Source organism: Triturus cristatus, chromosome 5_1 (assembly GCF_964204655.1).
Source record: "Triturus cristatus chromosome 5_1, aTriCri1.1, whole genome shotgun sequence".
NCBI classification, from domain to species: Eukaryota; Metazoa; Chordata; class Amphibia; order Caudata; family Salamandridae; genus Triturus; species Triturus cristatus.
Genome location: NC_140587.1, coordinates 47,584,863 through 47,609,140, shown reverse-complemented (window position 1 = coordinate 47,609,140; position 24,278 = coordinate 47,584,863). Strand labels below are relative to the sequence as shown.

Genomic DNA, 24,278 nt, shown 5'->3' with positions numbered 1-24,278 from the left:
TTTTTAAGCATTGATTGTGAATCCCAGCTGATGGACAAGCTTTATGGTAGCTTGAGTGTGCTGTTGACACATATAGTGTGAATTGGCTTTGATCAGCCAATAGTGTAGATATAGGAAGACATGCGTTTGTTGTCTTCTTGAATGAGCTGCTACCACAGCTAAGCATTTGGTGAATACTCTGGGTGCAGTGGTTACTCCAAATGGGAGGACTTTGTATTGATAATAAATCCCTGCTATGACAATCTTGAGGTATTTGCATTGTGCTGGGCGAATAGGGATGTGAATGTATGTATCCTTTAAATCTAGTGCTGACATGAAGTCCCTTTGCTGTAGAAGTGGAATCACTTGTTGAAGTGGTACCATATGGAAGGGTTCTGATACTATGTAAAGGTTTAAAGGCCTTGGATCTAAAATAGGCCTTAGAGAGCCCCCCTTTTTGGGAATTAGAAAGTACAGGGAGTAAACTCTTGATCCTTGCTGTTGTATTGGGACTAGCTCTATAGCTTCTTTGATTAATGAAGCTTATACTTCCTGTTTGAGCTGTTGTTGATGTTGCAGAGAAAACCTGTGAGTGCGAGGTGGAATATTGGGAGGATTGCTGGCGAGCGCCCGGCAATAACCATGTTGGATAATGTCTGAAACCCACTTGTCTGATGTTATTGACTGCCTAGTGGGAAGAAATTGTTGTAGTCAACCCATCACAGGTGTAGGATGATTGGGGGAATGATTATGTAGTCACTGTTTGTTGGTAGATGGGGAGGTATGGTTTGGTGTGCCTTTTACCTCGACCTTTGGAGTTGTTACCCCGTAGCTGTCCCTGTAAAATCCTCTTGCTGGAGAGGCCTTACTTTGTAGCCTGTATGAAGAGTTGGAGGCATCTGTGGAAGTGGTTTTTGAACCTCCTCTGTAAAAAGAGCTATGAAAAAAGCCTCTATTTGCAGGTGTCTGAAGTGTGAATATGGATTAGCCACTTCCGTATCTTTCTTCATCTTCTCTAAGGCATCCTCCACTTGTGGGCCGAAGAGATTCTGTTTATCTAAAGGGAAATTTAATAATGTCTGTTGAACTTCTGGTTTAAATCAAGAGATACGCAGCCATACGTAGCTTCTTTGGAGGACACTGGTATTAACCTCTCCGGCAGCGGTATCAGCAGCGTCTTGTGCACACCTGATGGATTAGTTGGGAATTAATTTTCCATCCTGCACCAAGTCCTGTCCCTTTTTCCTATGCTCCTATGGGAGATATTAGAGTAATTCCTCCATCTCATCCCAGTGAGCTCTGTCGTACCTGGCAAGTACACCCTGTGTATTGGCTATCCGCTAATGATTGGCTGATTGTGCAGCAACTCGTTTGCCTGAGGCATCTATGAATTATGACCTGGAGGTGGTGCATCAGCTGTGGTTTGTGAATTTGCTCTTTTATGGGTATTCGACACAACTGGTGAGTCTGGTGGAAGCAAACCTCTAATAAAAATTGGGTCAAATGGTGGTGGTTTGTACTTTTTGTCCACCCTAGGTGTAATAATGCGTGAACGTGCAAAGTCCATAAAAATATCCTCTGCCTGGCACATCATGCCTTTTAACATCGGAATAGACTGAGAAGCTTTGTGAGTGGCCCCCATTGTTTTGAATAAAAAGTCTTCCTACATAGCTTCTTTATGTAATATAACCCCATGATATGCAGCTGCCCTGGCTATAAGCTCCTGATCTGAGGTATTATCAGAAGGTGAGGGTTTTGCAGATTAAAGATCAGGACCTGTCTCTCCTGGAGAATCAAGATCATAATCCTGCCAGGGGTCTGTTGATGCTCCATAGTTATGATCATCATCCCCCCCCCATATCTATGTCTGGATCTGTGTGGCGCACCCTGAGGTGTGATGTTTAGAGGGGTTTGAGGTGAATGAGGCATGAATTGTACAGGTGAATTTGGTTCTGGAGAAGGAGGAAGAGGGAGGGTACAGGGGACTGATAGCTATGTGTGTTGTATAATCAATCTCTTGTTGGAAAGAGGTTTTCCTTTTAGAAGATAGTGCTGATGCAGTTTTTGTTATAATGCATCCACTCTCTAGGTAAATATGTAACTTCTTTTGTTTTGGATTGAGTCTTTCAAGCATGGTTTGTAAAATCGGCTCTGGGAAAATTGAAAGAGCAGATTTCTGTTTCGGTGCTAAAGGTTTCATAACGGATGTTGTTTTCTCTTTCGGGTCCAAAGTTTTGGGAGCTGGAGAGGTGTTGGCTCGGAGCGAAGCCGGAAGGCTTTTTCTGTGCTTTTGGTGGGGAGCAGAAGGTAGGGCGATCGAAGCTGACTCTCGGTACCTACTGTGGCTTGATGGCAGTGGTGGCCCAGAAGCCTTTTGTTTTATAGGAATTAACTGTTTTTGTGTGGGCGGATTAGAGCTTTTGGTACCTAAGGCACCTTGACCAGGCGGAAGATCATGGGAGTCCAGATCAATCTCTAGATCGGACTCGAAATCTTGAACGGAGAAGGTCCTGTCTTCTTCGGTGGCTGGCGCTTTAATGTCTTCCTGTTCATCATCTTCTGGCCAAAGAGATCTGGAGTATATTCTATATTCTGCTTCTGCATCTCTATACGTTGAACCTGACGGTCCCGCAAGGTCCTCTTGGATCCAAACAACGACAGGCCTCAGTCTTCTTTGTGCTCTGGAGACAAGCACAGATTGCAGACTTTGTGAAGGTCGGTGCACAATACTTGGAGTGGCACTGAGGACAGAATTGAAACAGAGTCTGTTCCCTCAGCAAATTATCATCGATGGAGTTTGTTTCGAGTATAACACAACCCGAAATGGCTAGGCCCGAAGGCCACGGTTGGAGTGTTCCGACCCAATTGGTGAAAACCTTCTGAATTTCAATACACGAGGGATGGAAAGCACGTTTGAAACTATGCAGACGAGGGTAGAGTGGATTGCACCCCAAAACTGTCTCGAACTGGAGCTCCATATTACACATCCGAACCAGATGGGGTACAGAAAACAATCTAACAATGGAGTCGATGCCCATGCGCACTATTGACAAGAGGAGGAGTCGCCTTACCTCGTGACGCGAAACAAAGAAAAACAACCTGCAAACATCCAGACCCAACACTAGATGGTAGGAGTATGTAAAGCATGTATATCTACAGCTCACATGCCTCAAACTTCGTTTTTTGTGTAGAACCAAATACTGCCATTTTACTGTTTCTAAGTGCTGTAACTGAAAGATATTGATGCTGTCCAATTTGTGATACAAATGTATGCAACCCTGAAGGATGAAACCCAAAGTCTCTTTTTACTTGGTCTTGTACGTATGACCTTCAGAAATCCAAATTTCTCAGTGTAAAACGTACAGTTCACTGAGCCATCTTTCCTTCTCCTGCAACTAATTGAGCACACGCAACATGGTGTCATGAAAAATCCAAGCGCCATACAAAGATGAAGTGTAGCAAATGAGCCCATTCATGGTAAGGGTGTAATATGTAGCTGGTGCTGTATTATGGAGCACACGGTTGCAAATATATTATAAAGCATGGTGTGGTAGTGCACTGTCATTTACTGACAGCACTTTCTCCATTGCAATGGCCACTAAATCTGCAAAGGCATACAGTTTTACTGATAAACGATATGACACACAAATGATATGTGGAAGTCGGGTTTCAGTGACTATTTCCCATTTGAGCATTACAAAATAAATGTATGTTTTGATCGTATCGAATATTTATGTTGAGGCATATGAGCTGTAGATCATATGCTGTGCACAGATCGCCATCTAGTATTGGGTCTGGATGTTTGCACTTTGTTTTTCTTCGAAGAAGTCTTTCCAGTCACGAGGTAGGTGACTCCTCCTTTCGGTGATAGTGTGCATGGGCATCGCCTCCATTGTTAGATTGTTTTTTTTCCGCCATCAGGTTTGGATGTCTATCATTGCGCTCCAGTTCGACACCGTTCCTTCGGTTTCCCTCGGGGTGCAAGATACCCTCTACGGTATTGTTTTTGATCGCGTCTCACTTTCCATCGCGTTTCGTAATTACTTAAAATAATCTTGTGAATGGGAAGTTCGTGGAAGGCCGTTGGGCCTACGCGCGTCGGGTCGACCTGCGGTTGATGGAACAAACTCCCTTCAAATTCTGCTCTCTGTGCCACGCGAAATACCCCACACCGACTCAGACGAAGTGTGTAATCTGTGTTTGTCCCCCAAACACAGAGAACAAGGCTGCGATGTGTGCCAGGCTTTCCGCTCCAAGAAAACACTTTGAGACTGTGTGGCTCGACATCGCGACATGCAGAGCCAGCACACAAGCTCCATTCCGGACATCTTCGGTCAACAGTCGGACGAAGAGGCCGGCAAGGCAATGGGAACAGAGGAGGAGCAGGAGATGGTCGCCATCTAAGAATTTGAATCGGACCAAGAGGAGGACATCCCACATGGTCAACGTACCGTGAGTACACCTCCCCCCTCATCCCAAGAAACAATTTCAATTAAAAGGCTCCGGTCGAACCCGCGCCCTCGGACCCCGGTCGGCACCGAGATCATGCTTCTAACACCCCGACCTCTACCACACAGAAGTCATCACATACACTCCCTATGCTTAAAGGGATGGTTAGGCATGTAGATGACATTTTTAATGACCGAGTCAGAGCTCATATTCTTACCCCTCGAGTGGCAAAAAAGTACAAGCCATCACCATCGGACCCAGTATATAGAAGTATATATAAGGGGACAATTATCACTAGACTCTCTGGTTGTGTCCAATGCAATAAAAAGAGCCAACTCCCAGACAACAGGAGAGGCTCCACCTCCTGATAAGGAATCAAAACTTATTGACGCCTCTGGGAAAAGGGTAGCTTCTCAGGCAGCCAATTTCAGGCGCGTCTCCAACACTCGGGCATTGCTAGCGCGATACGACCGTGCACACTGGGATGAAATGGAACAACTGATCCAATATTTACCCCGGAACACAAATCAAAAGCTCAAGATCTGGTTCATGAAGGGCAACTATCAAATAAGATGCTCTCTAGATGCCGCAGACACTGCTGCTAGAGCTATAAATACTAGTGTCCTTATCTGGTTTTAAACCTGAGTTTCAAACCTCCATTTTAAATACCCCATTTGAAAAGGAACATCTGTTTGGCCCAGTGATGGATTCTGCACTTGAGAAAATGAAGAAAGATACTGAAGTAGCCAAATCTATGGGAGCCCTTCAGTCCACACAGGGTCGTGCTTCCTTTCGATGCTTTTTTTCCAGAGGAGGTTCCTAAAATACCTCATCAGAAGCCACCTCCACCTATAAGGGCAATAACCAACCCTCTCCCTCTAGGGGTTATTTAAGGGGAGGTTACAGGGGTGACAACGGTATGGGCAGGGACCAGGGTTCAAACACATGCAACTCCCTCACTAACACAAAGCAGTGACTTGCCTTCACTTCACCCCGACCACTCAACACCTGTCGGTACCAATGAGGCAATCAATAACAACAGACTATTGGGTACAAATGATCCGTTCTGGTTACTGCCTGGAATTTATCAACACGCCTCGAAATATTCCACCAAAGCCCCACAAACTATCACCAGACCATCTATACCTCCTCAAACAAGAGATTCAGTCTCTGCTTCTTAAACGGGCTATAGAGCCTGTTCCACTCAAACATCACGGGTTGGGCGTATACTCCTTTTATTGCCTAATTACCCAAAAAGACTGTTCTCTCAGACCAATTTTAGATCTCAGAGAACTCAACCGGTACATTCAGTCGGACCATTTCCAGATGGTGACACTTCAACAGGTACTTCCTCTGTTACAGAAAGGCGACTTTCTATCTATTATAGATCTAAAAGACGCCTAATTTCATATACCAGTTCACCCTGCTCATTGCAAATTCCTCAGGTTTGTGGTAGCGGGTAAACACTGTCATTTCGGGGTACTCCCATTCGGTGTCACCACCGCCCCCAGAGTCTTCACAAAGTGTCTGGCCGAAGTAGCTGCTCACCTAAAAAGACAAAGTATCCACGTCTTCCTGTACTTCTCATCAAGGCCAACACATACTAGCAATGTCTGCAGCACACTTTCAAGGCAATCCGGTTACTGCATCAACTAGGGTTCACAATCAATGTACCAAAGTCACATCTCCAACCAACCAATACAAAGGACTACCTAGGAGCCACAATAAATACTCAAAAAACTCTAGCTTTTCCCAGCTCAGCCAGAATTTGAAATATTCAGGCTTTAGTTCTTTGCTTTCAATCCAACCATTGGATTCCAGCTCGACTTTACATGCCGCTACTTGGAATGATGTCATCCTGCATCATGATCGTTCCCCATGCCAGACTGCACATGTGTCCAATTCTAGAATGCTTAGCCAGTCAGTGGAACCAGTCACAAGGTCTATTGACCGATCTAGTGTTGGTAGGCGGCCATACTCATCGCTCTCTGCAGTGGTGGAACACACAAAATGTATCAAAAGGACGGCCGTTCATAGACCCGGTTCCACAGATAGTGCTGACAGCGGATGCGTCCCTCACTGGCTGGGGAGCTCATCTACAACAGCACACAGTGCAAGGCTTGTGAAGCCAACAACAAAAGTTGCTCCACATCAACCACCTAGAGCTGCTTGCAATATTTCTAGCACTCGAGGCATTTTAAACTCAACTACAGGGCAAAGCTGTCCTAATTCGTACAGACAACATGACAGCCATGTACTACATACAAAAACAGGCGGGGGGGGGACACCCTCTCCAACTGTCCCACTTAGCCCAAGACGTCTCGAGGTGGGCCATTCACCACAAACTTTATCTCCTAGCGGAACAGCTCCCAGGAGTCAAATCCCAGATTGCAGATCTCTTCAGCAGGCAGAGACGGCAAATACATATATGGGAACTCCACCCTGAGGTCCTCCTTCCATACTTTCAACGTTGGGGAGACCCTCACATAGACCTGTTCGCCCCATACCAAAGCGCAAATTGCCCAAACTTCACGTCCAGGTATTCACACCCATTGTCCAAAGGCAAGGCACAATAGATGAATTGGTCAGATATTTGCTTATGCTTTTCCATCTCTCCTACTCATTCCATTAGTGGTTCGGAAACTCAACGAAGCGTCCTTGACACTAATACTAGTTGCTTCCACATGGTTCACAACCCTATTGGAACTCTCTGTAGTTCCTCATCAAAAACTACGTCTTACACCCAATCTTCTCACACAGAGACATGGAGACATAAGTCAGCCAGACCCCAGTCAACTCAATCTGGCGATCTGGCTCCTGAAGTCTTAGAGTTTGGCTATCTTAATCTACCGCCAGACTGCATGAATATTATCAAAGAGGCTAGACATCCTACCACGAGAGCCTGCTATGTAGCAAAGTGGAAGCAGTTTGTGATATACTGTAATAACAACCACATCTACCCGCTTGATGCTTCTGTACAAAACATATGTTATTTGTTACATCTACAAGGTTCCAATTTAGCGTACACTTCCATACGCTTACATTTGGCTGCAATAGCTGCATACCTCCAGAATAGACAACATCTATCCCTTTTTAGAGTGCCTGTTATCAAAGCCTTTATGGAGGGACTCAAAAGAGTCATTCCCCTGAGACGTCCACCTGCTCCAGTATGGAATCTCAACATTGTTCTCACCAGACTAATGGGTCCACCCTTTGAGCCATTGCACAAATGTGAACTGCAATTTCTCACATGGATATCTACTTTCCTTGTTGCTATCACATCACTCAGAAGAGTGGGTGAACTTCAGGCATTAACTTAATTTATGAGTATTTTCTGTAAGGGGCTTTAATTCCCGCCCCTCTTTTCCATTGGCTGGCGTCACAGTTTATGGTAAACGGTGGTCAGCCATTGGAAAAGAGCTCCTTGTGACGTATTCACTCGGCTTTTTTGGCCGTCCCATTTGGACGGCCTCGCCTGCTTTGCGTTCGTCGCAAAAGGTTTCTTATCTTTATGAGGCCAAACACATGGCCCCATAAAGACAAGAAACCTTTTAGCAGGTGAGGCCGTCCAAGTGGGACGGCAGAAAAAGCAGAGCAAATAATTGGACAGTGCACTGTCCAATCACCAACTGAATGAGCCAGACGGCGCCCACCTTGACAAAGAAACTCGTTCCAAGTTTGACGCGAGTGTAAAGACCATGAATGATCACGGATTTTCTTCCAAAAACAAAACAAACTCTCTATTTCTTCCAGCAGACGGCAGTTAGTTAAAAAAAAAAGTATTTCCTAATCCTTCATATGCGTCACAATACATGTTTTTAGAGAATTAAAATGTTGAGATATTAACTTTTTTTTAAAGTGTTGTTAGTGCTTTTTGTGATGTTAATGCTGCAAAATAGTTTAGTAAGTACATAATACTCCTGTCTTTTTGTAAGTGAATGGCACATTCCAAGATGGATATTTATTTCCGCCTACCAGTCAGCCATTCCCCCGAGTCCCTCTTTTATGTTGCCCGCCAAGCCTTTTAAACGCAGAAACACAAGCAAGCCATGGAGACTGCCTTTTAATTTAGTTTTAAAAACAAATAAAAGGCATTGCAATTTGCAATGTCAATAGCTCAAACTCGCGTAAATGCAAGACCTATTGCATTGCAAATGCTTGTTACAAATGCATCAAAATAAAGTGGTTCTTCTGACTAATCCGAAATTTCTTCCTAAAGTTATTTCTTCTTTTCATATCAATCAATCTGTTGAGTTACCTGTGTTCTTCCTTCAACCAGATTCAGTGGCAGAACGTGCCCTATACACATTAGATGTGAAGACAGCGTTTTCTTATTACATAGAAAGGACAAAACCTTTCCGTAAAACAAATCAACTTTTTGTTTCTTTTACTCCACCACACTAAGGCAATCCCATATCAAAATCTGGTATTGCAAAGTCGATAGTCAAGAGCATTCAAATATGCTATGCAAAAGCTAAACGAACGTCAACAGTTCCCCCTAGAGCACGCTCTACATGCAAACTGAGGGCTTCTATGGCATTCTTAGGAAATCTACCCACAGATGACATATGCAAAGCTCCATCATGGTCTACACTTCACACATTCACAACACACTATTGTGTAGATGTGTTAGCAACACAACAAGCTAGAGTGGGACAGGCAGTTTTACGTACACTATTTCAGACCACTGCAACAGATACAGGTTAGCCGCCGCTTTGGGAGAGAACTGCTATAGTTTATGCATAGCATATGATCTACAGCTCATATGCCTCAAACGGAAAATGCTACTTACCCAGCATGCTTCTGTTCTTGGCATATAGAGCTGTAGAGCCATATGCGCCCACCGGCCTCCCTGGATACCTATACCTGTTGCAGTAACATCTTACTTAGATACATGCATTCATGGACGTCTCCTTTTACTACTCTTACTAACTCCATTATCACCCTCTGCGGTAAAACAATCTAACAATAGAGTCGATGCCCATGCGCACTATCACCGAAAGGAGGTCACCTACCTTGTGACTGGAAAGACCTCTTCGAAGAAAAACAAAGTGCAAACATCCGGACCCAACATTAGATGGCGATCTATGCATAGCATATGACTCTACAGCTCTATATGCCAAGACATTATGCATACTGGGTAAGTAGCATTTTCCTTCCATCACATTTCAGAATTATATAAAAAAAGCTTTATTTGTGATTTCCTCACTTCCTATATATTTTGAAATATATGTACAGTACTTGTACCCGTGTAGGAGGTGGTGTGTGTTAGGAAAAATGATATGCTGTAGCCTTCCCCACTCACAGGACTGGCTCTCATTTTGAAGTCCGAGAAAGAAAAGTAAACCGCAGTTTCCATGTTAAAGGAACAAACTGCAATTTGTCATGAGACACAGCATGACATTTGAACTCTGTCTTTGAACCTACAGCATATGTGATAAGGTAACAGCAAAATTTTAAGGGCATCTTTATTGCTTCTTCACCTTCGAAAATCCAGCAGTTATTTTTGGGGGTGCTTTAGCAACTTCCACATTCCGACTTCCAGCACCTATGCTTCAGACAAGCCTACGCACCGCTCATTGTGTCACCGGTGTCCTCTACGACTTATTTCCATAACTTTCTGCTCATTAGGAAGTATGACAATGGCCTTGCATTATATAAATATTTTTGTTAGTATTTTTATAACGCACAAGAAGGCGAAGTAGTAACCACAAAGAGCTTAAGAAAATACATGCAAAGCAAAACACGGTACAGTCCGCATTTGTCATTTTATAATGGTTATTAGCCATTGTACGCTACCCAGGGTCCCCGGATCTTAAATCAACTTGCAGGGCTCAACTACATCCCTTGTACAGAGCTCTTAATTAGGCTGAATACCTGTTCATGCCTGAATCCCCCATACAAAATTGAGTCATCTGCAAGTTTAAAATACCCAATATACCAGACACTGCCACCTGGGGTGCCAAGACCATTTCCTTCTACGGAATTGCAGTCCGCTTACCAATAGCTCGCCAAGAAGGCCCACATTCCGACACAATATTAAGGAGAGTGCCCTCCTGAAACCTCATCACAGCTGGAGTCATCTGAGCCTAGCCTAGATGTGGCCCCTTCCTCGGGTGTGTGACTGTCTCTTCTCAGAGTTCAGTCTTTCGTCTTTCTCCAACTTTCCCTAGACCGCAAACCGAGAGACCATAGAGCTGACCCCGGGGCTAAGTCAATATTCTTGATCAAATTCTTCGTTTAAATTGCACTGCTGCACTTTATTGTTGTGTCTGAGCTTATGTCAGTGGCTATTTTCACTCCTCTGTTTGCTCCTCAGTCTTGTTGTTGCGGTACCCGGATATCATGGGCTTTCATCCCTGCACTATTTTAACAGCTGTTCTTTGGGTCCGCGCAGTTGACACACCGGCGGCGTGCAAAACAAGCCTGTCTGGCCTCGTCAACACCCCGCGCCACAGCCGGAACTGCTGGCCAAATTCCCACAGTTTGAGCTACACCTGCAAGGAGTTTCTAGCACTGGTCCATTTGACAGCTACCCCTTGGTGTGATATTCTTCAGGTTTCCATTGAAGAGGTTAACTTAAGTACCTATGTGGAATAATACTGTCTTTGTCCAGTTTATGAGGTGTCCAGATGGAGTATCAAATGGCCAGGCATCTCCTACATAAACCAGGTCATTAACATGAACTGAAATCCTCTAATTTCCACCATCAGACTGTCTGAGTCCACCGACAAGCAGTTTGTCTCTCACCCAGCAGGTCTTTGGCTTCAGGGATAGGTTAAAGGATCAAGGAGAGTGGAGAGCCCTGCCTCGTTAGACACTCTTTCCATTGTTAAATTAAGATACAGTATACCATTGACCCTGACCAATGCCATCGGTTCTGTGTACACCAGGGCGCCCCATACCGGAGGCTAAAGCTCATCTTCTCCAGGGCTGGCAGGAGAAAGTCATCCTATGGACCTTAAGGCCTTCTCTGCATCTAAAAGGTCAACTGAAATGACGCAGTCGTTTTCCATGGTTGGTCCAGAAAGTTGGGGAGCCTTCTGAGTATGTCTGGTGGATCTCTGGGGCTTAACCATGAGTGGTCCGGATGCAGCATGGTAGAGAACAGCAGCAAAAGGTTTTTGGGATCAGGACCTTGGTCTTCTTGGGTCAACTTTATTCTGCCATCAGTCATTAAGACTTTCTACCCATCAGGTTCTTCTGATAGACAGTAAGGCCAGCCACAGAGCCCTTCCGCTCTCCAGGACAACTCTCGTCACTCCTAACCTTGTAATTTACGACCACTATGCACAGTTTATTTTCAGATTATCCAGTGTAACCTTTCTCTGCCTACCATAGGTGCGCTAATCGTCCAGCACTCTTTCACAGCTCCAATCACCTCTTTTCCTTTCACCCAGCAGCAGTAGAATGAGCAATCCACCCCTTTTTTCCATGATCTGCCACTATTTTCCCTAGTTTTAATGGATCAATCTGCAAGCCCTCCTAAGTACCCAAGAACAAGTCAGTCAGCATGGATCACTCGAACAGAAAAAGCCCACAATGTTCCTGAATGACATCCACGAGTCCATCAGCATCGCCTGAAGCCTGCTTCAGTTCATCAAAGAGCTGAAGATGCACCTCTTTAAAGAGCACTGTGTCATGACAAAGAAGGAACCAATCTTTTCAGGTCCTAGAACCCATTTGCCCCTCCAATAGCTCATTGATTTTGTCTTTGCCTTCGACCATATGCAGTGCTCTGCTGCTTTTCGCTATACTGAGACCACCAACATACACTTCTCTTACCTGCCCTTCTTGTCACCATCTTCATGACAGTGCAGGAGACCTCTCTAATGCTTGCTTCTTCCTGCTCTGTCCTTCAAATATGGACCTGATATGCTGCCCATGTAACCCGCTCTGTATTTCCTACCACAGATTACTTTCTCTTCTGTGAAATCTTGATGCAGCGGCCCATCAGCATGAAGGACTTCACATTCTCCAATGTCCTGACACGCGAAGAGACCAAGTACATGCAGGCCATGGCTGCGGAGCACTTCGACAGGATCATGCAGGTGCTGAAGGACCTTCCAAGGCCCATGCTGCTGGTCTTCCGGAACATCAACACTGTGCGCAGCATCAACATCACGCTGGGGGCTCCTGTGGACAGATACTTCATCATGGCAAAGAGGCGAGTCCGGCTCCGAATTCACAGCAGAGGTGCAATATTCACCTGACAATCCAATCCCGAAGGAGGGTTTGAACAAAATAGAGTTATTTCAAGAAAGGACAACTTGTCAGATGTTGTATTGTGGGTTGAAAGACCAGTGAGCCACTGACTTAGGAATGATGAGTGCAGGCGGTGTAGGGTACTGGTGGGGTGTGCATGATGTGAACAGTAGTGTAGAATCCTTGATGCGTTGGCTGTTCTACAACATGTTATGTAGTATGGCTACCTGGTTGGTCTTGTAGCGAGATGATGGGGTAGGATCCTTACCTCATTGAAAGTACAATGAGCAGATGGTGTTAAGTTACGTTCTCCTAGTGATCGAGTTGGACATAGTGCTTGATGGGTTGGAGTAGAGGTAAGCGGTCGGACAGCAATCAGTGGGTGGTGTAGAATCCTTACTGCGTCGTCTGTGCAGTATACACATCACGGCAGGTTCCATGATTGTGGAACTTCAGTCAGGAGGTGGTGTAAAATCATTCCTGTGTTGGTAGTGTAATTATGTTTTGATCATGTGCTGTCGAGCCAGTGAATAGGTAGGAAAGAACCTTTAGTGGGCTGGAAGTGCGTTGAGGAGGTAGTGTAGAGCCTTTCATTGGTTGGTTGTACAGTGAGGAGCTAACTGTGTGGGTAATAGATGGTGTAGAATCTGTGATGGGTTGGACCATCAATCACCTGGCCGTGAACTCTTAGAGCGATTGAAATGTATTAAAAGGCGACAGTGAAGTCTGCGATGAGTTGTTCTTTCCATGTAACCTGGGATGTAAGGACTCTGACGGCCGGACGTTCAGTCCATGCATGGTATAAAATCAGTGATCTGTTGGACGAGCAGCGATGGGTTGAACCTGGGTTGAATGCTTTATAATCTGGAGGTGAGATGGAATGTGCTGCACATCCCGTGAATGCATACGACTGAATCTTTATGGATCTGCCACGCAACAAACTGGTTTTATAAAATCCGCAAGGTGCTGTCCGTCCACTGAAAGGGTCGAACAGAATCCTTGAGGATGGACGTGTAATGAAAGACTAGAGATGGGTCTGTAATGAATGGGCGGCACTGTGAGCACAGCGCTGTGCAATCCTGGACTGGTCTCAAGTCTGAGGAATTGCAAACCAAAAATCCTAAACATCTCTTGACTTGTCATTTCAGCGCTGTCAGAGGCTGGAGTAGGATTGTCGGGGAGAAAATGCCTGGTGCCAGCGTCTACCGTTGGTTCAAGATGGTGTGGGAGAGTCTGAAGTTTGAATTTGCATTGAGGTAAGAGTCATGTGCGAATCACTCTCCTTGGGACCACCTGAGTCAAAGGAACACTATTCAAATGTAACCGTGCATCAGATAATCCTGGTGCCCTCAGCTGAAGCAGTAACCCTGCACTCTCGGGCCCGGATTATAACTTGGGGTATTTCACTTGCAGCGATAACTCTTGAGAAATCCTTCAATTTGCAGATACAAGTCTCTCCGGCCCCGAGATAATCATGCTTCTAGAGACACTGGGCCTGTCTTTGATGCTGGAGGAAAATCAGGTGTGGGCATCAGTGAAGTTCAGCTCCTACAGCTGCCCGGGGGCAGCAGACAGGGCTCCCCTTGGACAGACAGAAGCATGCCCCACACCGCCGTTCACCCAACCATCTGGTATAGGCCCGATATCTCCGGGTCGGAGTTGCTAGTCCCATTCTTGAGGGGTTGAGGGGCTACTTATCTTGGCTGCAATCAGAGATTCTGGCTTACGGTGTCCCTTCACCAAATTCTAGCCTAGTCCTATCAGGGCCTTAGTCTTTCAGCTATGGGCTTTTGCTGTTTAAAGGGAGAGGCGGGGAGAGGCAGATAGGAGTGATCACATGGTTTTTGCTAATAATAATGTGAGTGGATAACTTCTTATTGTACTGTCATCTTATGAACTAGATCAATGTGTTGCCTGGCAACTGAAAAGTTTGCATAGGAGTTTCACAGCATCTGCATCCTCTTTGTTGTTCCATCGTCTTTGATGGCAGGGTAGACACCTTTCTTAAATATATAGTTAATCTTGTTGTGACATCTCCTGGCAGCCTAGGTACCTTTTTTTTTTAGATGCATTTTGAACTTTTTCGTTTTGTTGCATTCAAATGATGCATGTTGGTCTCAGAACTGCGAAGCAGGAGTATGTAGTGTCCAGGTTGGGAGCCGTGACCTCAACAAATGCAGCTCCTTAGAGTTTGTGTACTCCACTACCGTGTGGTAAAGGATGTTTAAAGTTTCCGAATCCCTCCTCTGACTTGGATGAAGGGGCTGGTCTCGGGCACTACTTAAAGAATACACTGAAGTCGTGGAGTTCAGGGAAGGCTGTGTTTGAAACCACAGACTGCAGAGCAGGAAGAGTTCCATGCTTTACAAAATGGCACCACTGAGCCTAGAGCTAGACAAGCTGGAACAAAGATCTCCTCTCCTTTTCATGCGAGGGGTCCTCAGCTGTATTGGAGAAGCACTGCCCACTTCTGCAATTGGATCACTTTGAACATTCGTAAAAGTTCAGTTCTCTTGACGACTGTTCTGACGAACCTTACCTTCAATTAGGACCTAAAATCCACTTATTTGCAGACAAAATCCCTTCGCTCTCTGTTCTGGTAAAATGTCAGCCTTAAACACTGAAAAACTCACACCATGATGTTTATCCCCAGCCCAGCAAGACTAGATGTTCCTTCCAGTGTCATCTGGGCTCAAAAGTACCACTAGGACACCGTAAAATCTGAGCACCAAAGCCTCTTCAATAAATTGCTCAACTGACTCACTCCTTGGCAGTGCCGTGGTCCACAATAAACACCATGGGAGTGGTCTTTGGGCCTTCCTCATTGATTGACACTAGTCGTCTGGCGCTGAAGGCACTGATGAAGACTGTGGTTCGTGTCCTTAATACGCCGGCAGAGCTGAAACCACATGTTTGTGTTCCTTATGGTGTTCAGGGTGGGATCTTCTTTGTTAGAAACTTTGTTAAGAAGTGTAGTGCTTGTCCGCTGCCTGAATTTTTTTATGTATTTAAATGATCTGGGCAGATTCCATAATTTGTTTGTCACGTTAGGATGATGATGAAGAAAAAAGGAAACTGCATAGAGCACATTACTGCCTGTAGCATCATTTGTAGATGAAGATTTAAAATGCTAGAAATGTTGGACTGCACCATGTGCTAGATTGACTTAGTCCACATGTCACTCCCTGTGCCAAGTATGAACCCTTCTGGCAGTTGTGGGCAGGACCCCTGGCACACATTTTTGTGCCATCCATGGTCAACCGGTGCACAGGCTTATATAAATACTTTAGACGGATCCCATGTGTGAGCTGGGGCTGCACTAAATTAAATAAATAAGAGGGCTGAGGGTAAAAAGTTTTTGGGTGGAAAAGACATCAGTAACACCTTCTGCAGTTACCCTCTGAAGGTGGGGGCTGAGACAGTGGCAGGCATCAAGTTTATGGGGGGATCATATAGAAATTTGAGACCGAGGGTCAACCTGACTGATGCGCCCCGTCTTCCGGGTCAGTGGCCCCACATAAAGAACAATACCGATTCAATGCATCGCCCTCCTTCCTGAACACCAAAGAAGTCTTTTTACCTGTTTGGGTTTTACTCAGGTTGAGAATGGAGGCATAGGCAAGACTCTTATTCGGATGCAATGTTAAATGACTCCCTCCCACCCCATTCACTGTGAATTTCTTGGTCTGAGTGTGCTTTAAATCAGAAAAAAAGGAAAAACTGTATTCTATGCCCTATGTGAAAACTGCACTAGACTAAATACAATAAGGACTGCAACAATAGAGACTGTACGCAGTGATCTCCCTATACACGATAACTGTTGTAAATACGTAAACCAATTGGCAAAGGTGTATGAGGCCCCTTTGAGAGACGCGCTGCATGGCTTGGGGCATTCTTGAATGGGTCACGGTCTCTAGACTATTGGTGGACCAAAAGGACAGCCTAAAGGAGATAGGACTGAAAGAATTACAGAAGGCCCTCCAAGACGCAGCTCGTGGGAAGTGCCTGGGACTGGACTGCCTCCCAATAGAATCTTAACAGACGTCGCTTATTTACTCCCTAGGCTCCTGAAAACTCCCTAGGAGGCAGAATCGAGCAGTACTCTACCAATCAACATGCAAGAAGCTCTGATAATAATGCTTCTTAAGCCTGGTAAAGACCAGAGGGACCCCAGGTCATACCAACCATTATCCATGCTTAATGTGGACATACGTGGCTATCGAAAGCACTTGCAATGCGTCTGGGCCATGCAGTCACACGCTTGGTGCATAATGACCAATGTGGATTCATGTCGGAGAGGGGCACCCATGTGAACTTACTGTGGCTTTCTCATGTAATTCATTCTACCCAGGAAGTGGTGGAATAGACAGCATTGGTTGCCCTGAACATTGAGAAAGCATTTGCTACTCTCTCCTGGGAGTTTCGTGGGAAGTGCTGCGGTGGATGGGGTTAGATCCGGGGTACTTGTCCTGGGTGTGCTTCCTATACACGGAACCCAGGGCAAGGGTATGTACTAGACAGGTGGTATCTGAAGTGTTTAGCATAGACAGAGGAACGAGGCAGGGATACCCACTGTTCCCACTCCTCTTTGCACTGGCCATGGAGCCGTTGGAGGTGTACTTGAGGAGTGAGCTTAAGGACTGGCTAATACGAATGGTGAACACGACTTATAGTGTTGATGTACGCGGATGATGCCCTTCTATATGTGACTGACCCGGAAAGGTCGGTGCCACACCTCCTGCACCTTATAGCTGACTTTAAGAGGGTGCCAGGCCTGCACGTCAGCAGGCATAAGACGGTGCTTTTTCTCCTGCTGTTCTTGTCTCACCAAAAGGTGGCTTGTCTTCCGGAGGTGGGGCTGCCCTGGGAGACTGTGCTGTTCCCCTTTTTTGGGATACAGATAACGCATGACCAACGACTGCAGTTCAAGTTAAATATGGGCCCGCTAATGGACGTTCTCACTGCCTCCGTTAAATTTTGGAACACCCTGCTGCTGTTTGTCATGGGCAGAGTGGTAATTGTCAAGATGGTATTACTGCCCAGGTGTCTATACACTATGCAAAACTCGTTTTGCATCCTGCCAAACTCCCTATTCAGGCAGCTCGATTGGCTGTTGTTGTTCTTAGTGTGGGTGGACAAACGTAGCAGGATCCGGCTGGAGGTCGTAAAACTGGACCTAACAGAGGGGGGATTGGGGCTCCTGGATCTCCAGTTCTACTTCTAGCTGGACTCCTCCAGCATGCAGCGCTGTGGTGCAAGGATGGCCCTGATTGTGAGATGAAACTCCTGGAGGTGCTGGTGTCTGAGGAAGACCTCCTGAAACATTTTATGGGGGTCGTAGGGTGCCAGTAGGCACTCGCTTCACAGTGACCCAGGTTGCACAGACATGGGAAAAAGCGTTCATGTGTATTGAAACGTGCGCTGTACTCTAACTTCTTCCCATTTGGTGGCTGCAACCCTACCTGCATATTCGCGCCTCCATGTATGCCTTGTAGTGGGTGGCTGGAGGCTGTCGGAGGGCGGGCAACTTTTTTTTTTTTTAAAGGCTTTTTTGTGATGCTAGCAAGGGTGCTTTATGGAGTAGGACCGGGGCAATTTCTAAAATACGCGAGTGTGTCCCCGACCACTTGTGAGATATGGACTGGTTTTCCAGAGGAATCCAGTGATTCCTAGGCCCGGACTGTGATGCTGCATCCGGGTTTCAGCAGGGGTCTTTTTCCCGGTTGAACGCTTCCCTCAAGGGAGATAGATAGGCGGACGTAACATCCGCTCGTGACAACTGGAATGGAGACCTCAATGTCCCACTCACGGATTGAGAATGAAAGCGCGCTAGAGAACAGGTGCAAGCTGGCACATATCTGTTACCTCCATAGGGCTTACCTGATGCCGCAGTGACTACATAGGGTTTTTCCGGCAGGGTCGGCAGGCTGTGCACGATGAAGTGAGACCCCAGCTGATTTCATTCATGTAACTTTGTCATGCCGTGAGTAAAGAGCCTTCTGGGCAGGGTGCAGCGAGAGATGAAGCTGATAAAAGGAGTCAGGCTGAACTGACGATTCAGCATCAGGTGTTAGACTAACTCATCACTGTACTGAAATGCGAAGTCACGCATTATGCATATCGCCTCAGCTGTCAAGACTGTTTATAGCAGCATCGGATTAGGAAGGCAGGCAGTCGTGCATTGGCCGATGTGCCGGTGCCTAAGGGTCACCAGTGGGCCGTTTTTTTGTCAACCGGCCCACAGAGCCTTATTGTCTTCCCCACCAGGCCACTGTAAGGGGTTGGTTAGCATCACAAGCTTGGAGGCTCTGAGGGGGTTGCTTTCAGCAGCGTCGCTAGGCCAATGTTGTTATGTCCGCTGCAGACTTTATCTTGGGCAGACGCCCAGAAGCAATGTCCCTCTCCCGTGCTGTGGTCCATTATCACCTCGGCTCAGTGCTTTCCTTCACCCGCCTCCTGCCAGGCCATCACCCTGAGGCTACAGTTGGTTGGGCTGGGGTGAGGTGAGTAAGTGAATGGCCTTGCTGAGAGCCTGTTGTTGGCACCCCGGCTACTTTTTGTTTCAGGCGTCGGGAGTGGGGGGGGGGGGGGCAGGGGGGGGAATAGATTTGCATAAAACTCACTCTGAAGCACCTTTCCCAGAGCGGAAAATTTAGATAATGTCATGCTAGGGTCAGAGCTGTCGAATGTGGAACTATGGAAATAGGTTTGAGTCCCAGCCTCACCTCAACATCCTGTGATTCTGTGCAAATGACTTATTTGTGCAAGGCCTAAAATAAAAATGAATTTGATCTTCTGTAATGTTACTGGTGCTCATATAATTGCGCCCTTTGGCCGATTTTACCTTGTATAAAACTAAAATTTAAAAAAATAACCTTCTGTTTGCTAATTTTTTAAGAATCTGCAAAGGCTGGAACTTAATAATGAGAGAGGATTCTTTATTCAATGATAAAAAAAAAGTCTGTATTCCTTCTTAACCTGGCTTTTCTTCCTTTGTTTGATTTTAGCTATCAATCACGGATCATTAAAGAAGCTTTAGACCACATTTTAAACTGCTTTCACCTTATGTTTACTGTTACATATCGATCAGGGGAGAAAATACCAGCTTTAGGTGTCTTTAGGTCTCGCCTAGCGTTGCTGCGCACATGCTCAGCTCGCTCGGCGAGATTTATTGCTAATGAGTACTTTGAGAAAAGGGCTTTAAGCCCCGCCCCTCATTTCCATTGGCTGGCGTCATCATTTATGCTAAACGGTGGTCTGCCATTGGAAATGAGCTATCTGTGTTGCCTCCCTTTGGCTTTTTGTGCCGGTTCACCCGGACTGGCTTGCCTTCTTTGCGTCTGTTGCAAAGCACTTTCTTATCTTTATGGAGCCATGTGTTTGAAACACATGGCCCCATAAAGACAAGAGACAAGAGATAAAGACTGCAGCACGGTCCTCTTTCACTTTTCGGGACCGCGCTTGGCCCCCCGCGAGCTCTCCAGGCTGCTCTCGGGTACCCTCCTCCACCCAGCCTCACTTCCTCCCTGCTTCTTCCTCTCCTGCCCGCAGTGGCAGCTGTCCGAGAAAACAAGCCATGAAAACTGCTGGAGCCAGCTCACAAATACAGAGCAATTAATACTGCCCCCTCAGGCCAGGTCGGGAGTGGGAGGGCAGCAGGGAGGACGTCAAATCCGGGAAGGGAGCTGAAGGCACCTAATGACTGGGAAACTTGCGCTGAAGCTTCAGACGCGATCGCACGGAAGTTGCATAAAGGAGAAGCAACAGGACGCGGAGCCGCGGCGGCGGCAGTATCAGCACGGGCCGGGCGCAGCCGCCTCTGCTCTGTGCTATGGGCAGAGGAGCTCGCGGGAGGACGGGACGGCGCTAACCGCAGCTCGGGTGTGCTTGGCATCAGCTGGAGGTGAGGCTCGGCGGTCCTCGTGCATCAGTGTTGTGGTGCAGCCTCTTAACCTTTCATCCCCTCTGCTCTTCAGCCTCTCTTGCATGCCTAGCCGCTCTCTGGTTCCTAGCCGCTCTCTCCTAGCCGCTCTCTCCTAGCCGCTCTCTGGTTCCTAGCCGCTCTCTGGTTCCTAGCCGCTCTCGGGCTCCTAGCCGCTTTCCGGCTCCTAGCCGCTCTCGGGCTCCTCGCATTGTTTGTGGGGGCGGCTGGCAGTCTGTTCTGCTCCCTCGAACTGCTCTCCTGGAGCTTGTGAATATTTTCACACGAAGCCCCGGCTCAGCCGAGCAGTGCTGCATGCGGGGACACCCCCGCCTAAGATGCTGAAAACGAGACGGTAGACCCTGGTCTCGCAGTTCGTGGGGTTTTATCACAGGAAAGCTGTTGTATTCATCTTGTATCCAGGACAACCCAATTGGCCAGTCGGTCGTTTAACAATTTTCTGACCATAGTGTTTATACTGTGGGATTTGTAGCTTATTTGTTTTCCGCATAAATGTCCAAACAGGTTTTCCGTACTCCGCCGTGATACAGCCCGTGCATTGCAGCACCCTGGACTTGCCTGTACTCATTATCATTATATGTTGTTCCCCAGAAGTGTCTGGTGTAAGTGTGCCAGCGGGAGAAGGGCCAAGGGTTGCACAAGAATTGTGCACTATCTTTCATAATTCACAACGTATCCCTCGTATTTCTTTATGCTGTGAAAGGTATTATTTACATAATAGACTTTCATAGGACCTGCGATCAAATGTGCCTCTATAGCTGCAACGTGACTAAAGTGGGTAACATGACACCCGTTGCCGTGAATGCTGACAGCCTAGCAGCCTCACGCTGTGCACTGTAGTTCGCGTGCCAGTGTGAGTCGATCTTCAACTGTACTGATTAATCCTAAAACCATTAACCGGCCACAGGTGAAAGCATCTGGAACTAAACCCCCACGTGCTGGTTTCTAAATAATATGTAATGCCGATGTTCAGCAGAACTTTAAATGTCCCACTTTTAATAAAATAACCCAGGCAGAGATCAAATGAGTAGTGTGCCCAGGATCACACATTTTTGGGCCTAAATGCAAAATAATGGATTAGAATTCTGGTCTCCCGGTTCCTCGGGTCAGCTGCTTCTCCCTGCTCCATGCTATGTACCTACAGTACGGCAGGAGAAAGGCATATTCGTTTTTATTATGTATAATACTGACTATACCATATTTCTCACACTGTCCTGTGCACCCCAAGAATCTCCTCTACTGCTCTGCCCTCCGTTTGCGCTGTAAGTAGAATCAGCAGTGGCAAAACTAAAAGGCTTGAGTTGTGTATATACATATGCGTAGAAGCATAAAGACGTTCACACATTGACATAGATCACACATGTACAGAGAGCAACATCTGCAGACAGACATATGTGCACACACACACGGACTGGCACACTCACAGAAAACAGACCGACTACCAGTCATACGGGTACTCCTGTACATAGACCATACATACCAGCACTTTGGATTTAGGCAGGAAGGCTGTCCTTGTGTTTTTTTAAGGCAGGGGGTAAAAGTCAATCAATCAATCAATCAATAGTTTGTAAAGCGCACTACATACCCGCGAGGGTTTCAAGGCGCTGGGGGGGGGGTGCTGCTGCTACTATTGGTCGAAGACCAGGTCTTGAGTTGTCTCCTGAAGGTCAGCAGGTCTTCGGTTTGTCGCAGGTAGAAGGGGAGGGTGTTCCAGGTCCTGGCGGCACGATGGGAGATGGATCTGCCTCCGGAAGTTGTTCTCAGGATGCGTGGGACCGTGGCCAGTGTGTGGTCAGCGGAGCGGAGTTTCCTATTGGGTACGTAGAAGGGGAATCGCCTGTTGAGATAGGCTGGGCTGGTTTTGTGGAGTGCCTTGTGTGCATGGTTCAGGAGCTTGAAGGAGATTCTTTTGTCGACGGGGAGCCAGTGCAGGTTCCTCAGGTGGGGGGTGATGTGGTCGCGGCGTGGGACGTCGAGGATCAGGCGTGCAGAGGAGTTCTGGATTCTCTGTAGTCTGTTGATGTGTTTGAGTGCGGCTCCGGCGTAGGGGCGTTTCCATAGTCGAATCTGCTGCTGACTAGGGCCTGGGTGACTGTTTTCCTTGTGTTTGTCGGGATCCATCTGTAGACCTTGCGGAGCATGCGGAGGGTGTTGAAACAGGTGGAGGAGACTGCGTTGACTTGTTTGGTCATGGAGAGTTTTGAGTCGAGGATGACTCCCAGGTTCCGTGCGTGGTCGGGGGGGACCCCAGTGACGTGGGCCACCAGGAGTCGTCCCATGCGGAGGGGTTGGACCCGAGAATGAGGATTTCCGTCTTGTCTGTGTTCAGTTTGAGGCGGCTATCCTCCATCCAGTCTGCGACGGCTTTCATCCCCTGGTGGAGGTTGGATTTGGCGGTGAGGGGGTCCTTGGTGAGGGAGAGGATCAGCTGAGTGTCATCAGCGTAGGAGATTATGTTGAGGTCGTGCTGTTGAGCGATGCGTGCTAGTGGTGCCATGTAGACGTTGAACAGTGTCGGGCTCAGGGAGGATCCCTGCGGGACGCCGCAGATGATCTCGGAGGCATCGGATCGGAACGGGGGGAGGCGGACTCTCTGAGTTCTGCCAGAGAGGAAGGAGGTGGTCCAGTCCAGGGCCTTGTCTCAGATCCCTGTGTTGTGGAGGCGCGTGAATAGTGTGCGGTGGCAGACGGTGTCGAAGGCGGCGGAGAGGTCCAGTAGGATGAGGGCCGCCGTCTCACCGTTGTCTAGCAGAGCAAAGTAATTTGGCGGGGCCTCTACAGCCAATTTTGTGAAGGATATATAGCGACTTTCATGAGTGTTTAAAATTATAATTTTTCCCTCAACTTTTTTTGTTCCCAAACCATACTCCTTGTGCACCCTCCCCTTACTTTAAACCATTCACCTGCCTGTTTTCTGCACCTCTTGCATAAAGAACTCGGCCTCTCTCCTCTGCACCTCTATATCTGACATTTAGGCATAACCAAAGGCACTGAAATTATGCAATTGTGCGGCCGCTGCATTTTGCGCATGATTATTGATCCATTGCATTTGCCACATAATCCATCATCTGCTGCATAATTTGCAGATTTGAATTTAAAAAATGGTTTCTACCTCAAACTTTTAAAACTTTACTGAAATGCAGAGGCACATGTTGCTGTGCAGTGAAAGACCCTTTGCAAAGGTTGACTGGTCACCTTTCTGTTACTTCTAGCTATGTTTTAATGTTAAACTGGTACTAATGAGATGCAACCTATAACCAGACAGAGTTAACAAGGGTAAAATGACACAATAATGAACATAAAACTATCAGAAAACATGCTGCATAATTTTCCTTCTTTGCCGCATACTTACACTGCCACATAATGTAACCTTCTCCTGCCACATAATTCCAGTGGCCCTGGGTATACCCCTGTCCCTGTACTTTTCCACTTACCTCTTTGCTGTCTTTGTGCTGCTCAGTTGTGGCCCGGTCATCTTCCCACATCTGTCCTCTTGTCACCCAGATCACTCGCCTCTTTTCGGGTTGGAATGTAATGTTCGTGAGAGGATCCCATGTGAAATGAATCTTAGAGCCCCAGGCGTCATTCCATTTTACCCTTGCCCCGGAGAAAGAAGCAGATGTGTGTCCCTTTGTCTGTCGGTTAGCTCATGTTGCCTTGTGCAGTGGTTGCACATGTCAGCTGCCTACAACAGCCTTCATGC

At 46.8% G+C, this 24,278-nt stretch overlaps 1 protein-coding gene across 6 annotated transcripts in view; it reads left to right on the top strand.

Annotated features, from left to right (window-relative positions):
• Positions 1 to 24,278, top strand: part of ADCK5 (aarF domain containing kinase 5) — a 311,405-nt gene that overhangs the window by 269,064 nt on the left and 18,063 nt on the right. For all 6 annotated transcript variants that reach the window (XM_085604359.1, XM_085604361.1, XM_085604360.1 and 3 more), the window contains 2 exons: positions 12,343 to 12,595; positions 13,782 to 13,889. In XM_085604359.1, the coding sequence (XP_085460485.1) occupies positions 12,343 to 12,595; positions 13,782 to 13,889 (361 nt within the window). The remainder of the gene's footprint in view (positions 1 to 12,342; positions 12,596 to 13,781; positions 13,890 to 24,278) is intronic.